The sequence below is a fragment of the Nerophis ophidion genome, linkage group LG20 (assembly GCF_033978795.1).
Source record: "Nerophis ophidion isolate RoL-2023_Sa linkage group LG20, RoL_Noph_v1.0, whole genome shotgun sequence".
Taxonomy (NCBI): Eukaryota; Metazoa; Chordata; class Actinopteri; order Syngnathiformes; family Syngnathidae; genus Nerophis; species Nerophis ophidion.
In genome coordinates this window covers 44,650,854-44,669,075 of record NC_084630.1, presented here as the reverse complement: position 1 = coordinate 44,669,075, position 18,222 = coordinate 44,650,854, and the positions used below count along the sequence as shown (strand labels likewise).

The 18,222-nt window shown below is 39.3% G+C and overlaps 1 protein-coding gene across 2 annotated transcripts in view; it reads right to left on the bottom strand.

The window, feature by feature from the left end:
• Positions 1-18,222, bottom strand: part of grk4 (G protein-coupled receptor kinase 4) — a 204,855-nt gene that overhangs the window by 117,166 nt on the left and 69,467 nt on the right. For both annotated transcript variants that reach the window (XM_061881348.1, XM_061881347.1), the window contains exon 2: positions 14,744-14,839. In XM_061881348.1, coding sequence (XP_061737332.1) covers positions 14,744-14,839 — 96 coding nt within the window. The remainder of the gene's footprint in view (positions 1-14,743; positions 14,840-18,222) is intronic.

The following is an 18,222-nucleotide window of genomic DNA, read 5'->3' as shown; positions in this document are numbered from 1 at the left end:
GTAGATTTTTTTTTTAAAACAGCTTTTATAATTATAAAGGACAATGTTTTATCAACTGATTGCAATAATGTAAATTTGTTTTAACTATTAAACGAACCAAAAATATGACTTATTTTATCCTTGTGAAAACATTGGACACAGTGTGTTGTCCAGCTTATGAGATGCCATGCAAGTGTAAGCCACTGTGAAACTATTATTCTTTTTATTATTTTTATAAATGTCTACTGATAATGTCATTAAGGGATTTTTAATCACTGCTATGCTGAAATTATAATTAATATTGATACTGTTGTTGATAATATTCATTTTAGTTTCACTACTTTTGGTTTGTTCTGTGTGGTGTTTGTGTCTCCTCTCAATTGCTCTGTTTATCGCAGTTCCGAGTGTTGCTGGCTCAGGTTTGGTTTTGGAATTGGATTGCATTGTTATGGTATTGCTGTGTAGTGGTTTGTTGGATGGATTAAAAAAAAAAAAATCGATTTAAAAAAAAAAAAAAAAGAAAATCGATTCTGAATCGCACAACGTATTCGAATCGATTTTTCCCCACACCCCTACTATGCAACATTTGTAAGTTTAACAAATACTGTTTGGACTTAAACCGCCACGTGTGATGCCTGCAGAAGTGTTTTCATGCATATTTGTACGTGCTTTTGTGATGTAATGACGCTAGCGTCGTTAGCATTAGCTGATACGCTAACATGTTTACGAGTGTCTGTGTTAGTATTATTAACTTAGGGCATTATTTTTGTATTGTTTCAATTTCACAATATCCTCAATAAATTTACCAGGACGTCACTGCGGAGTTATTGAGTCTGTTAAGCTGGTTAGAGAGCGAGCTTCCGCAGCTAATGGGTACATGATTGATTGATTGATTGAGACTTTTATTAGTAGATTGCACAGTACAGTACATATTCCGTACAATTGACCACTAGATGGTAACACCCCAATAAGTTTTTCAATTTGTTTACGTTAATCATTTCATGGTAATGATTTCTGTTCTGTATAATCTGCGGTTTTACTGTCGTGTTACAGGCACCATTTGGAAACAATTAAAAGGGCTGTTTGCAACATTTACACAGATGCCTAATAAATAATAATAAATGATAAATGGGTTGTACTTGTATAGCGCTTTTCTACCTTCAAGGTACTCAAAGCGCTTTGACACTACTTCCACATTCACACACACATTCACACACTGATGGAGGGAGCTGCCATGCAAGGCGCTAACCAGCACCCATCAGGAGCAAGGGTGAAGTGTCTTGCTCAGGACACAACGGACATGACAAGGTTGGAATTGAACCAGGGACCCTCGGGTTGCGCACGGCCACTCTTCCACTGCGCCACGCCATTAATGTCTTAATTACGTATGTACCTATGTAACACATGCATGCGCATTAACTTTAGCTGTTGTTAGCTAATAATAGCAATTTAGATAGCTAGCATTAGTTGTAATTGCATGAACTTTGTCTTAACACTACATATTTAAAATTTAAGGGACCGTTTTACCAACGAAAACATGTTTGTCCCATTGGACCACTTGTATCCCCAGTAGTAGTAAACATTTACATGGAGGACATTGACAAGAACACTCTGAGCTCTTTTAATGGAACAGTACCAAGCCATGTGGATGTCACATGGGTGAATATCAGAAGCCAAGCACATTAACTCAGTGAACAAGAACATCAAGTTCACACATGAGGATGTCAAAGACAGTAAGTCACCTTTTTTAGACTGTGAAATCCACATTGGAGAAAGCAGGGGCCTCTATGTTGGGGTCTACCAAAAACCCACACATACCGATCAATACCTACTTTTCGACTCACACCACCCACTGGAACACAAACTGGGCGTGATCAGAACCCTACAACACAGAGCTGATAATGTTCCTACCAGCCCACAGGCCAAAGAGAAAAAGAATAGGCATTTGAGGGAAGCCCTTAAAATCTGTGGTTACCGCAGCTGGTCGTTTGTAAAAAGTGCATCCAGTTCCAGAAATAAGAAGAGAGTGGAGGAGGAGGAAAATATTGTCATTCCATATGTATCAGGTCGGTCGGAGAAACTCAGAAGATTTTTTTCACCAACACAACATCCCAGTACACTTCAAACCAGGCAACACCCTGAGACAGAGACTAGTGCATCCCCAAGACCGGACACTCCCCACCCACAAAAACAATCTGGTGTATGCTATCCAGTGTAATGATGAATGCACTGATTCATATATTGGGGAAACAAAACAACCACAGAGCCAACGCATGGCAGAGCATAGACGGACGGGCAAAGTCTTCAGGCCAAGACTCAGCTGTCTACCTGCACCTCAGGGAGAAACAGCACTCATTTGAGAACACAAATGTAGAGATTCTGGACAAGGAGGACAGATGGTATGAAAGAAAAGTGAGGGAAGCTCTCTATGTCAAGGTTGAAAAACCATCCCTGAAAAGAGGGGGTGGTCTGTGCCAACACCTATCGCCCACATAGAACACTGTCCTTTCAACCATTCCTAAAAGACTCTACAATTTAGCCTCCAACAAATAACAGGAGTTAGAAATGTGTACCATTTGTTTACAACTGAATAGAATGCTTACGTGGGGGATTCCGACTATTTTGGACTGGTAATAGTGGATACCACAGAAATCGTTCTGCCATTCCATACCTCTCACTAACAAGGAAAAATTAGGCTTGAGCCTAATATATAGAAAAATATTTTTTCTTCTAAAATGTAGTGGGTGCGGCTTATTTGACGGTGCGCTCTAGTCCAGAAAATACAGTACTTCAAAACACCACTGCTGTTCTTTTTCATTAATGTAAAATAGTTGACTGTTGTTGGTATTTATGAGAATTTTAATAAGCACAATATCAATCAATCAATCAATGTTTATTTATATAGCCCCAAATCACAAATGTCTCAAAGGACTGCACAAATCATTACGACTACAACATCCTCGGAAGAACCCACAAAAGGGCAAGGAAAACTCACACCCAGTGGGCAGGGAGAATTCACATCCAGTGGGACGCCAGTGACAATGCTGACTATGAGAAACCTTGGAGAGGACCTCAGATGTGGGCAACCCCCCCCCCCTCTAGGGGACCGAAAGCAATGGATGTCGAGCGGGTCTAACATGATACTGTGAAAGTTCAATCCATAGTGGCTCCAAGACAGCAGCGAGAGTCCCGTCCACAGGAAACCATCTCAAGCGGATCAGCAGCGTAGAGATGTCCCCAACCGATACAGGCGAGCGGTCCATCCTGGGTCCCGACGAGCGGTCCATCCTGGGTCTCGACTCTGGACAGTCAGTACTTCATCCATGGTCATCGGACCGGACCCCCTCCACAAGGGAGGGGGGGACATAGGAGAAAGAAAAGAAGCGGCAGATCAACTGGTCTAAAAAGGAGGTCTATTTAAAGGCTATAGTATACAGATGAGTTTTAAGATGAGACTTAAATGCTTCTACTGAGGTAGCATCTCGAACTGTTACCGGGAGGGCATTCCAGAGTACTGGAGCCCGAACGGAAAACGCTCTATAGCCCGCAGACTTTTTTTGAGCTCTAGGAATCACTAATAAGCCGGAGTCTTTTGAACGCAGATTTCTTGCCGGGACATATGGTACAATACAATCGGCAAGATAGGCTGGAGCTAGACCGTGTAGTATTTTATACGTAAGTAGTAAAACCTTAAAGTCACATCTTAAGTGCACAGGAAGCCAGTGCAGGTGAGCCAGTACAGGTATATATGTATGTATATATGTATATAAAGGTATATACAGTATAGGTATATATGTATGTATATATGTATATAAAGGTATATACAGTACAGGCGTAATATGATCAAACTTTCTTGTTCTTGTCAAAAGTCTAGCAGCCGCATTTTGTACCAACAAATATTGTTTGTTTTGCTATATTGGAAGGATTTATGCTGTTATTCTTACAATGTAAACATGTAGGTACCTCTTGAATTAAAATTTTGTGCAAAAATATGTTAAAGCAAAGTGAATTTAAATACTTGACAGTTTGAAAACATTTTCAATAAAGTAGGGAATTTAAAAGTACCTGGGTTAATTTTTTTCTTTTTTTTGGTAACACTTTAGTATGGGGAACATATGTTAATAAGCAACTAATTAATGGTGAAAATATTCCCCATACTAAAGTGTTACCAAAAAAAGAAAATAAATTAACCCAGGTACTTTTAAATTCCCTACTTTATTGAAAACTCTTTCAAACTGTTACAGTTTCATAGAAGCTATTACATCATTACATTAATAAGCAACTAATTAATGGTGAATATGTTCCCCATACTAAAGTGTTACCGACTTAATTAGAGTTGTTTTGACAGTAGGGGAACATATAAGGGTTAGGGTTAGGATTACCCATAGGCAATAATTCTAAGGTTATTAAGGGAGGACTCTTAGTTAATGGCTTACTGGTTCTATAATAAGGCCATGCGGAATAAGGCATTGATAAGTACTTAATAATGACTAATTAAGAGCCAACATGTTACTAATTTGCATGTTAATTAGCAACTAATCAATGGTGCATATGTTCCCCATACTAAAGTGTTACCCTTTTTTTTTAATGATATCAAGTATCCGTATCGAACACTGAAATTCTTATATCGTGACAACCCTACTCTGATCTAAATATCATTAACTTTGTCCAATAAAAGCAGCATAGGGCATGTCTTACAACTTTTGTAGTGCATAATCTAACTAAGGTCTTCACGGTGGCAGAGGGGTTAGTGCGTCTGCCTCACGATACGAAGTTCCTGCAGTCCTGGGTTCAAATCCAGGCTCGGGATCTTTCTGTGTGGAGTTTGCATGTTCTCCCCGTGAATGCGTGGGTTCCCTCCGGGTACTCCGGCTTCCTCCCACCTCCAAAGACATGCACCTGGGGATAGGTTGATTGGCAACACTAAATTGGCCCTAGTGTGTGAATGTGAGTGTGAATGTTGTTTGTCTATCTGTGTTGGCCCTGCGATAAGGTGGCGACTTGTCCAGGGTGTACCCTGCCTTCCGCCCGATTGTAGCTGAGATAGGCGCCAGCGCCCCCCGCGACCCCGAAAGGGAATAAGCGGTAGAAAATGGATGGATGGATGGAGTTGAGGAGGAGGAAAATATTGTCATTCCATATGTATCAGGTCGGTCGGAGAAACTCAGAAGATTTTTTCACCAACACAACCTCCCAGTACATTTCAAAGCAGGCAACACCCTGAGACAGAGACTAATGCATTCTAAAGACCGGACACTCCCCACCCACAAAAACAATCTGGTGTATGCTATCCAGTGTAATGATGAATGCACTGATTCATATATTGGGCAAACAAAACAACCACGCATGGCAGAGCATAGACGGACGGGCAAAGTCTTCAGGCCAAGACTCAGCTGTCTACCTGCATCTCAGGGAGAAACAGCACTTCTTTGAGAACACAAATGTAGAGATTCTGGACAAGGAGGACAGATGGTATGAAAGAAAAGTGAGGGAAGCTCTCTATGTCAAGGTTGAAAAACCATCCCTGAAAAGAGGGTGTGGTCTGTGACAACACCTATCGCCCATATAGAACACTGTCCTTTCAACCATTCCTAAAAGACTCTACAATTTAGCCTCCAACAAATAACAGGAGTTACAAATGTGTACCATTTGTTTAACAAATGAATAGAATGCTTACGTGGGGATTCCGACTATTTTGGACTGGTAATAGTGGATACCACAGAAATCGTTCTGCCATTCCATACCTCTCACTAACAAGGAAAAATTAGGCTTGAGCCTAATATATAGAAAAATATTTTTTCTTCTAAAATGTAGTGGGTGCGGCTTATTTGACGGTGCGCTCTAGTCCAGAAAATACAGTACTTCAAAACACCACTGCTGTTCTTTTTCATTAATGTAAAATAGTTGACTGTTGTTGGTATTTATGAGAATTTTAATAAGCACAATATTGTTTGTTTTGCTATATTGGAAGGATTTATGCTGTTATTCTTACAATGTAAACATGTAGGTACCTCTTGAATTAAAATTTTGTGCAAAAATATGTTAAAGCAAAGTGAATTTAAATACTTGACGGTTTGAAAACATTTTCAATAAAGTAGGGAATTTAAAAGTACCTGGGTTAATTTTTTTCGGTAACACTTTAGTATGGGGAACATATGTTAATAAGCAACTAATTAATGGTGAAAATATTCCCCATACTAAAGTGTTACCAAAAAAAGAAAATAAATTAATAATATCCATCCATCCATCCATCCATTTTCTACCGCTTATTCCCTTTCGGGGTCGCGGGGGGCGCTGGCGCCTATCTCAGCTACAATCGGGCGGAAGGCGGTGTACACCCTGGACAAGTCGCTACCTCATCGCAGGGCCAACACAGATAGACAGACAACATTCACACTCACATTCACACACTAGGGCCAATTTGGTGTTGCCAATTAACCTATCCCCAGGTGCATGTCTTTTAATAATAATAATAATAAATTTATTGAAAACTCTTTCAAACTGTTACTGTTTCATAGAAGCTATTACATCATTACATTAATAAGCAACTAATTAATGGTGAAAATGTTCCCCATACTAAAGTGTTACCGACTTAATTAGAGTTGTTTTGACAGTAGGGGAACATATAAGGGTTAGGGTTAGGATTACCCATTAGCAATAATTCTAAGGTTATTAAGGGAGGACTCTTAGTTAATGGCTTACTGGTTCTATAATAAGGCCATGCGGAATAAGGCATTGATAAGTACTTAATAATGACTAATTAAGAGCCAACATGTTACTAATTTGCATGTTAATTAGCAACTAATTAATGGTGCATATGTTCCCCATACTAAAGTGTTACCCTTTTTTTTAATGATATCAAGTATCCGTATCGAACACTGAAATTCTTATATCGTGACAACCCTACTCTGATCTAAATATCATTAACTTTGTCCAATAAAAGCAACTTTTGTAGTGCACAATCTAACTAAGGTCTTCACGGTGGCAGAGGGGTTAGTGCGTCTGCCTCACAATACGAAGGTCCTGCAGTCCTGGGTTCAAATCCAGGCTCGGGATCTTTCTGTGTGGAGTTTGCATGTTCTCCCCGTGACTGCGTGGGTTCCCTCCGGGTACTCCGGCTTCCTCCCACCTCCAAAGACATGCACCTGGGGATAGGTTGATTGGCAACACTAAATGGTCCCTAGTGTGTGAATGTGAGTGTGAATGTTGTCTGTCTATCTGTGTTGGCCCTGTGATGAGGTGGCGACTTGTCCAGGGTGTACAACGCCTTCCGCCCGATTGTAGCTGAGATAGGCGCCAGCGCCCCCCGCGACCCTGAAAGGGAATAAGCGGTAGGAAATGGATGGATGGATAATCTAACTAAGCAGGTTATCAGGCATAATCAACCATGGGAAAATACTTATATGCCGAACTGTTTTTTTTGTTGTTTTTTTCTTACTTCAGATAACTCAGTCACTGTGCTTTTAGAAACAGATCAAAAAAAGCAGAAGGAGATGGAAGGGGAGTGAGAGCAGTGAATGGTTAGCAGACACTGCGGCTACAGGCGACCTAATGTAATCTAGGATTCCTAGAAGTGCCCTACTTGCCAAGGCTAAGGCCAAATGCTTGACATTATCGAGACACAACAAAGACACTGCTATCGGCGTCTATACTGTAGTGTTCTATCCTGTGATAACAAGGAATATGGTAATGCATGAGCTGGTGTGTGGGCGTGCATGCACAAGTCCACACGTCGTCGTGTTTAAGTACGCAAAGGGGATTATTTTGATCCCGCGCTGTGTGATAGAGAAATGACGTAATAGCTTCTTTGAAACAGTGACGTACGTAACCCTTGACAGCTGCTGAGTGCAAAGACACACGCAATTATGTTTTTTTTCCTTCACACTTGAAGATGCATTTCGTGCCGTTTTTGACACCTTATCTTACACCAGCGATGCTTTGACTGTTCTATCAATCGGATGCATTTGTGTCATTACCACATCTCTTCGTTTGTTTTCCTAAATTCAACCTAATGGGTGAATCCTTTCCTATGGTAAAAGTCTCTCTTTTTCCCGTTGCCATTTTCTCATCGTGGCTGTTGTTCTGAAGTGGAGGAATGAGGGAGCGAGCGAGCGAGAGAGTCAGATAGCTGAGGGGGAGGCAAAGAGAGAAAGTAGGGAGGTGTATGAATGTGGGGGAGGGGGCTGTGGTTGATGCTGCAACAATAGCAGAGAAACCTGTGATGCACTGGTACCCTTTTAATGCAGTGGTCCCCAACATTTTTTGCACCGGTTTAATGAAGGCATTATTTTTAGGGACCGGCTTTCCACTTGTGCCAGATAAAAACAGCAAAAATTAGTAAATGAAAAATGCAAATCAATATAACGCTGAATTAGAGGGAGCCCTTGTTTCTTTGCAATGAGATCCCCAGCAGGTTACCATCAACCTGCTGGGGACTGAAGACGGAAATCAGCCTTTATATTTTACATGTTCATTAATGTGCATTGTATCATGTCACAAAGTTATAACAAATATAACAAAGGGCAACTTCCTATGAGGAGTTTTATTTTACCTCGATAAACAAGTTTATTGGTGTGTCTAGTGCTGAAGTCAGAGCCTAGTGGCTCTTTGGAGTATTTTTTTTAAAAGGATTGAAAATTAAAAAAGATGGGGGAAAAATACAAAGAAACGCAACAGTTTGTTTACATTTAAAATCTTCCACTCCTTTTTTGTCTTATTTTGTCCACCAAAAGTTGTATACTGTGTGTGAATGCACAAAGGTCCAATTTGTTGATTTTACTGACTTGTCGGAGTGCTAATCTGGCATATTTGGTCAGAGCATGACTGCAAGCTAATCAATGCTAACATGCTATTTAGGCTAGCTGTATGTACTGTACATATTGCATAATTATGCCTCATTTGTAGGTATATTTGAGCTTATTTAATGTCCTTTACTTTTGTCCTCTTTGTATATAATTTAGTTTTGAATGTCTCATGACACATTATCCGTATGTAATATTGGCTGTTTGTGCGCCATGTTGTTCCAGACCACAGCAAACATTACCAAGCTGTCCAAAAATTGTAATAAATCTATTAAAAGAAGACTGTCTGCCGTTTCCTTTAACTTGGACACACAAATCTATACCTTTGGCCATTAAATGCCCGTAATTTCCAGGAATTATCTCACCTTCTGAGTAACCTCTGATTTACTAATGGTTTTTAATGTTGTAAAACGGTGCAGAATAAATATTAAATTTCAACATTTCTGTCAACAAAGATTTGCTTCAGCCTGTGACACAGTCATTTTGATAGCAGGCTAATATAGCCACTTACGTCATGTGTTGCTTTCATTAGAAAACTTATATACGGCTTTTCATTTTTTGCAGCTACAGACAGATTGTTTTTTGTATTTTTGGTCCAATATGACTCTTTCAACATTTTGGGTTGCCGACCACTGGTCTAGTGGGACAGGTGAAAGATAAGTCGGAGAAAATGCAGTCATTTATAAATTATTTAAATGTTTCTCTGTGGCCCGGTAGCACACATATTATGTACAGTTCGTACTCTACAAGGGGATGTGCCACCAATCAGTATCAGTCAATTTTCATTAAAAAATGATGTAATCGGCCATTGCCGATTTATGCTTTTTAATCAGTGATGGGCAAGTTACTTGGAAAATGTCATTAGATAAGCTACTACTTACTCTCAATTAAATGCAACTAAGCTACAAGGGAAGCTATCCCCAGAGAATTGTAGCAAGCTACAGTTCAAGCTACATCGAAAAAGTAGCTTGCTACAGCAACACTACATACTGTTTGTATAAATGTACAGTACAGGCTAAAAGTTTGGACACCCCTTCTCATTCAATAAGTTTCCTTTATTTTCATGACTATTTACATCATAGATGGTCATTAAAGGCATCAAAATTATGAATGAACACATATGGAGTTATGTACTTAACACAAAACGGTGAAATAACTGAAAACGTGTTTTATATTTTTTGAAATAGCCACCCTTTGCTCTAATTACGGCTTTGCACACTCTTGGCATTCTATCAATGAGCTTAAAGTGGTAGTCAACTGAAATGGTTTTCACTTCACAGGTGTCATAGTTTTGATGCCTTCAGTGACACTCTACAATGTAAATAGTCATGAAAATAAAGAAAAGGCATCGATATGAGAAGGTGTGTCCAAACTTTTGTCCTGTTCTGTATAACACAACTTAAGATACACTTTCCACTAAATAAATGGGCAGAGAATAAATGCTCAGTTTAATTGTTTATTATAATAAACACAAACTGAAAACATTTTAACATTTCTTTTAACTTGCAGTACCAAGTACAAAACGATGGGGAAGACACTAGAATCAAATTAAATTAAAACCATCCATCCATCCATCCATCCATTTTCTACCGCTTATTCCCTTTCGGGGTCGCGGGGGGCGCTGGCGCCTATCTCAGCTACAATCGGGCGGAAGGCAGGGTACACCCTGGACAAGTCGCCACCTCATCACAGGGCCAACACAGATAGACAGACAACATTCACACTCACATTCACACACTAGGGCCATTGATTGGCAACACTAAATTAAAACCAGTTAAACAACAATAATAATAATAATATTAACCACCAAAATATATACAGTACTCTATATTGGAATGGACACTTTTCAGCACGGGATAAATGACTCTTTCAACAGAAACTACGTTGGCAAAATGACAAGAACCTGGCCAAAGAAAAAATTTAATTTGTCTCACAAAACAAACATTAACTGTTTAATGTTGCACTTTTTATATGTAGAAGAAAGGTTTTGTCATTTGTTTTAATCAAAGCAACAACTTCAGGCAGTTTAATGTGGATTAAGGTGGGCAAAATTATTATAGTGTTCCATCCATCCATCCGTTTTCTACCTCTTATTCCCTTTTGGAGTCGTGGGGGGCGCTGGCGCCTATCTCAGCTACAATCGGGCGGAAGGCGGTGTACACCCTGGACAAGTCGCCACCTCATTGCAGGGCCAACACAGATAGACAGACAACATTCACACACTAGGGCCAATTTAGTGTTGCCAATCAACCTATCCCCAGGTGCATGTCTTTGGAAGTGGGAGGAAGCCGGAACACCTGGAGGGAACCCACGCATTCACGGGGAGAACATGCAAACTCCACACAGAAAGATCCCGAGCCTGGGATTGAACACTGCAGGACCTTCGTATTGTGAGGCAGACGCACTAACCCCTCTGACACCGTGAAGCCAATTATAGTGTTCCCAATGTTAAAAGGATAAAGCCATTGTTTACAAATTTGGTAAATAAATGACCAAAAAATTTATATTTTGTTGTTTTCTTACTGTACCGAAAATGAACCGAACCGTGACCTCTAAACCGAGGTATGCACGAACCAAAATTTTTGTGTACATATATATATATATATATATATATATATATATATATATATACATATGGCTAACACTAGCATTGAAGTTGAAACAACATTTAAAAGGAGCAGCAAATTCAATGACAGACTTTAGTCTCACTGACTGCTTGAGCTCAAGTTTTGTTGTGTGCAGTAATGCTACCCTGAATGCGGTTTCACAGGCAGGCACTGAATGTCTTTGTCTATTGTCCCGACTGGGAGAATAAACAAACCAGCTAATTTAATAAGGAAAAAAAAGACATCCATCCGTCCATTTTCCACTTGTCCCTCTCTGGTTCTTGGGGGGGGTGCTGCAGCCTACACCAGCTGCACTTGTGTACACCCTGACATCCATCCAATTTTCTACCGCTTATTCCCTTTGTAGTCGCGGGGGGCGCTGCAGCCTACCCCAGCTGCACTTGTGCGGAAGGCGGAGTACACCCTGACATTTTATATCTAAATATTTTTAAATTAGAATTTTTTTTGTGTGTGTTTGTTCTGATTCAACTTCTCAGTTGTAACGTGTACTGAACAACTTCAGACTTTTTGTTCAAATAATTTTATAGTTTGTGGATGAAAACATTTTGTTTCTGAAATAATCATCAAACAGGTTTTATGTGTACCAAAATGTATTTTCATACTTTTCAGTACTGTTCGATACTTTTATAAATAAAAAGGGACCACAAAAAAATGGCATTATTGCCTTTATTTTAACAAAACATCTTATGGTACATTAAACATATGTTTCTTATTGCAATTTTGTCCTTAATTAAAATAGTGAACATACGAGACAACTTGTCTTTTAGTAGTAAATAAGCAAACAAACGCTTCTAATTTAGCTGCTGACATATACAGTAACAAATTTGATAGTCTCTGAATGAAGCGATTGTCTTGCTGCTGTCTCCCCCCATTCAACATGTACAGCTATATATGTATATTGAGTTGATTTCTCTAAAACCAAGACTAGCAAAAACAAAAGTATGGTCTGGATTGGAATGTGTCAATGTAAGGATAAAATAAGAGATCCGGTTGTCAACAAGCTCTTTTATTCACAACCTTACCGCTACTCCAAGTGTTAACTGCTAGCCTCAGGCACGTACACAGAATATCGTAGCATTAAGTCGCGCGGCAACCCGCACATATCACATTGTGGAGGGCACAGAACAGCTCAACTTCAAAAAGAGAGGTAAAACAAAAGTAGCCAACAGAAGGAAAATTTGATAAATAAATAACGTGACAACGTCGGACAAGTGCAAATACACAGAGTCATGGTTGTCTACAGCGGGAGTCACTGCTTCGTTGTCCAGGGTTCGAATTTAACCACAGCAACCGCAGCAAGTGCCGCGATCACCCTTGTCACTTTCTGTAAGGAGCCTTGTAGACATAATATTAATATTATTACTCATTAAGTGTAATATATTTAGACCATATAACATCAATGTACATTACATTAACAATATACAAACTAATAATAATCAATCAAACTTGAATTAAACAATTTTTGCAAAAGCCTTTACATTAGCTATAACAGAACCAAACTGCTGGACAACAGTGAGAGAAAGACAGAGCACATAATAAAAATAATAAAACAATAAAAACAATTGAATGTTAAGTTAAAATTCATTAGAAAGTGTCCCCATTATCTTCAGTACCAAATGCAACCTTAAATAAATATGTTTTAAGTTTAGTGTTAAACAAATGTAAAATTGTGATGGGCTGTAGTTCGCCAGGTAACGTGTTCCAAAGTCCGGGACCAGCTATGGAGAAAGACCGATTGTCCCACTGTTTATATTTGGACATAAAAATCGCCACCTGCTGTTGGCTGGCAGACCGTAGACCCCGACATGGGTGTTTCGGAGCTCACACAAATAAGATGGAGCAGTACAATGGACTTCCCTAAAAACAAACATTAAAGTTTAAAATCAACACTAAAACAAACTGAAAGCCAACGCAAAGAGCGCAGAACTAGAATGCTCTGTAGTCAAGTGATTGTCAAAACTCGAGCTGCAACATTTTGCACCAGTTGAAGACGATTTATAGATGACTTGTTGACAGCAACATACAGAGCATTACAGTAGTCAAGGCGGGAACTGATGAAAGCATGAACAGCCATTTCAAGGTCTCGCTTGCTGACAAACGGCTTTACTTTAGACCAGGCCTGGGCAATTATTTTGACTTGAGGGCCAAATTTAGAGAAAGAAATGTGTCTGAGGGCCGGAATATCTATTTTAAGGAACACTAATACAAAAACTCACAATAATATCTGATTGAAAGCTAAAAACGTTATGACAGACCGCATTAAAAAACAGAATGGAATTTCAATTTTTTCTACTTAATGAGACACCCAGAATGTACATGAAAAAAAAGAATGTGGGATTTACGATTATAACTGCGAACGATAAAACACTGAATATTAACATACTAACAGCACACACCCTCTCAATAGACATATTTTCCAATCAAGCGAAACACAACAAAAATGCAACAAACACAGTGAAATATGAACATGAAGGGTAAAAATCTGATATTTGATATATCACTAAGCTTTAGAACTTTGTTGTAAAAATCTCCTTCCGCTTCTGTCCCTGACACCCACATTTCAGGTTCTGCGGAAACGCTCCCCGCCCACACTGCTTGGTGCCTCGTCTGAGCTGCTGGTACTTACACTACCATAGTAATTAATTAGATGACCATAGTAACTAATTACATGACCCTAGTAACTAATTACATGACAATATTAACTAGTATATACTGCAAAAACGCAGATTCCAACCATTGAAATACATTGTACAATTCAAGACTTACGGTCATTAGAAACATCACTGCACATCATAATGGTGGCTAAGGTTAAAGATCTAAAAAAAAGTATTTGGGAATGTCCGGCGGCCCTTATTGAAAAGCTTAACGGGCCGCATGCGGCCTCCGGGCCTTAATCTGCCCAGGTCTGCTTTAGACAGAAGGCGCAGCTGGAAAAAAACTAACAACAGTATCAATTTGTATACTTATTGCATGTGATTGGTTTAGGTACTGGTATCTGCAGCACACCATCCAGATCGGAACAGCCCCAGTATGTCTTCAAAGTACGGCACTCCTTGGGTCACGCTCATGCTAAACCCAAGCATAGGTTAACTAAACGTTGTGATCTGGCATGCAAACAGACAAACAAATGGCTGTGCAGACAATTCCTTCAATCAGTAATCCCAATACACAAATGGCTTTCCCTCCCTTGCCTGTAACTGCGGGTGGAGTCGCATAGAAAGAGGAAGGAAGTCCAATCGGAGCTTCCTCCCTCAGTCCGACCCAACCCATTGACACAGCATGGTATATAATCGTTCAGCGTCAAAGGCAAATAGAGAATCACGCCCAATTTCTTACCAATGGTGCGCCGAAGCTCCTCACACTGGCTGATATGGGGCAGTTTTAGCATTTCTTTCCATTTCTTACTGCGGCCGTTCCTCTTCCCTCCTCCACCTGAGAGGCAGAAACACAAATAATCAATACAAAATCACAACATTTCATCATTATCACACATTATTTCCCACGTACATTGGTGTGACCACAGGCCAAGCTGTTGGTTAATGTAACCAATCACTGCCATGCTTCACAACAGAGAATGATGATATCCCCAAATACCACGAGGCACAAAACTTTTCTTGTCGTATTCACATACACGCACGTTTCTGGTTGAGTCAAGCATAACTGTTAAACAGTCATCGGGTATCTTGGTGTTACTGAGGTAGACACTGGGGGAATGGCTCTTTCTGATTAACATCAAAGCAATGGTTCATTTACAAACCACATACGCACAAACAGTCATAAGGATCTTATATATAGTTAAACTTATTCAACATTAATTTCTGCTTTAAAATGTGGGGCAGTGGGTTAGGTTGTTCAACAGGCTGCTCCCACTTGTAGTAACACTTTGGTCTGAACCAAAAATTTAATGAAGCTACCTAGTGCTCACTTAAGTACACATACATTTATACATATACATATACATTTATACGTATACATACATATATATATATATATATATATATATATATACACACACACACACACACACACACACACACACACACACATATATATATATATATACATACATACACACACACACGTATAAATAAACACACACACACATACATACACATATATATACATACATATTAGAGATGCGCGGATAGGCAATTATATCATCCGCATCCGCATCACCAAAGTCTTCATCCACCCGCCGTCCACCCGAGCCAACACTTTATCAGGACCGTACCCGCCCGCCAACCACACGCTGAAATACATCAGAGGTCGGCTGCCTTTACCACTCACAGAGTCATTTAAACCTGTTTCACAGAATAATGAAGACAATTGGAGCCGCTAACGTTCTCGCGACTTTCCAATAGCGTTCATCCTGATGACAAGAATATAGGCGTGCTGTGAAGCCATTGCCTTAGACACATTCAACAACATGTATGAACCGAGTGTTGGTCCGGCAACATGTTGTGTGCAGCTTCCGCAATTACACGTACAAGATTGAAAGGCATACTTGGTGATACAGAGTACACTGATAGTTGTGATATAAACAACTTTAACACTTATTAATATGCAACACGTTGTGAAGCCACACCAAACAAGACCATCTACTGGTCACACTGATAATTTCACCGTGTACCCAATAAAATTACTTAAAGGTCGGCAAGCAAAACCAAAATTATTCCATAGATTAGACGCACCGGGTTACAAGGCGCACTGTCCAGTTTTTAGAAAATGAAAGGATTTTTAGTGTGCCTTATAGTCCAAAAGATACGGTACTTGTCATAGATGGCATAGAACATTTCAAGGAAAACTTCACTTTCTTTGGAATTTTGAACTCCAAGTAGTTTCGTTGTAAGCTGTCTTCTATTTTCAAGTTAAAATGCATTAAAAAAAAAAAAAACAGCCGTCCTCATGTCTACATGATTGTGAACCATAGGAACATTTTCCAAGAAAGCGCAGTTCCCCTTTAAGAGCCACAACTGACTTAAAAGAGCTGACAAAATAAACAAAATGTAATTTCCAACTGAGAGGACAGACAAACGACACAGATCCAGCTCCCTTGGGAGAAAATGAACAGAGAAAGGACCAGACATGCAAGATATAAAGCTTAAAAAAGCCTATAATTCTTGGAAGTTTGCAGCAAGAGAGACAAGTACAAAACTTAAAGCTAACAAACGCAAGACCTTAATGATTTGCAGCAAGCATTTGAAGCAAAGTGTGATGCTTTAAGATTACAGTACAAGCCTATTCTACAAAATAGCAAAACCACAACTGGAATTGTCAAAAAATTGGATGCTTGTATCACATTAACGAAGGAAATATGTGACCTCATCTGTAACCGGCAAAAGACTGTTGATGAAGATTATAATGACCCGTTTGAGAAAGAAAGTGTGAGGGCAGTATTAAAAAAAGATGAATATGGTTACATCTTTGGTTACACTAGAACTGAAACTATAGGTTCAGCAAAGTCATCAGAGAGGTCAAACAGTATCTCCAGTTCAGACAGCACTACGCAAAGCAGAGGAAGTCGCTAAGCTAGATCAATAAAAAGCAGTTAAAGAAATTCAAACACAAAGGGCACATTTTTAAAAGGTTCGAAAATGGTAAAAATAGTTTTAATTCTATAGCGCTTTTCTACCCCTTTTTAAGGAGCCCAAAGCGCTTTGACAGTATTTCCACATTCACCCATTCACACACATTCACACACTGATGACGGGAGCTGCCATGCAAGGCGCTAACCAGGAAGAGAGAGCAAAATGGCAGCAGTTGCAAGCAACAACAGATGTCGCTACATCAGCAGCTCACGTGACGATTTTGAAGGTTTCGATAGCCACGATGAACACTGAATTGACAACAATTACTCTGCTTGCTGTAGAAGTAAATCTGAAGCCCAACTGAATCCATATGATGGATCATTCCATCTTCCCCAAGCAGCTACTGAACTGACAATAACTCAAGCATATGTTACTTTAGCCCAAGTACCATATTTTCTGTACTACAAGGCGCACTTAAAATATTTTTTTTCCCCTCATAACTCAACAGTAGGCTGTATTACCCGGTGCGCCTAATGTACGGACTAATTCTGGTTTTGCTTACCGACCTCAAAGCAACTTTATTTGGTACATGGTGTAATGATAAGTGTGACCAGTAGATGGCAGTCAAACATAAGAGATATGTGTAGACTGCACTATGATGGCAATTAGACTGAAGTAAACAACACCAACCATTTAAATGTTCCATTAAAAATATAGAACACCACTACACACGGGACTCAAAAATGTATCAAAATGTTTTAGTACGACTTTGGTAAGCTATGAAGCCGCACAGCTTGATGTGCTTCAACATACAAGTCTTATTATGGTGTGTGTATGGATAGATAGATAGATAGATAGATAGATAGATAGATAGATAGATAGATAGATAGATAGATAGATAGATAGATAGATAGATAGATAGATAGATAGAACTTTGCTGATTCCTTCAGGAAATTTTTTATTCCAGCTGCAGTGTACAGAATTGAGATGAAATTTAAAAAGCAAAAAGTAAATAATGAGGGTATAAATGGAAATAAAATAGAAAATACAACAATAAGAATAAAAATAAAAAGCAAAAATAAGAGTAAAAATATAACAGTGAAAATAAGAATATAACATGAGAAACTATGCAGTAGTGACCAAGGTAAGGTAAGACCTATAATCTGGCGTTTTGTTTCACAATATTATGCAAAGCCAACTTTTCTTACCTTCTGGTACCTGTTGATCTGTATTTGGGATCTGCATAAAACCTGTAAAAATTGTGCGTGTCCGCCTTTGTAGTCCGTG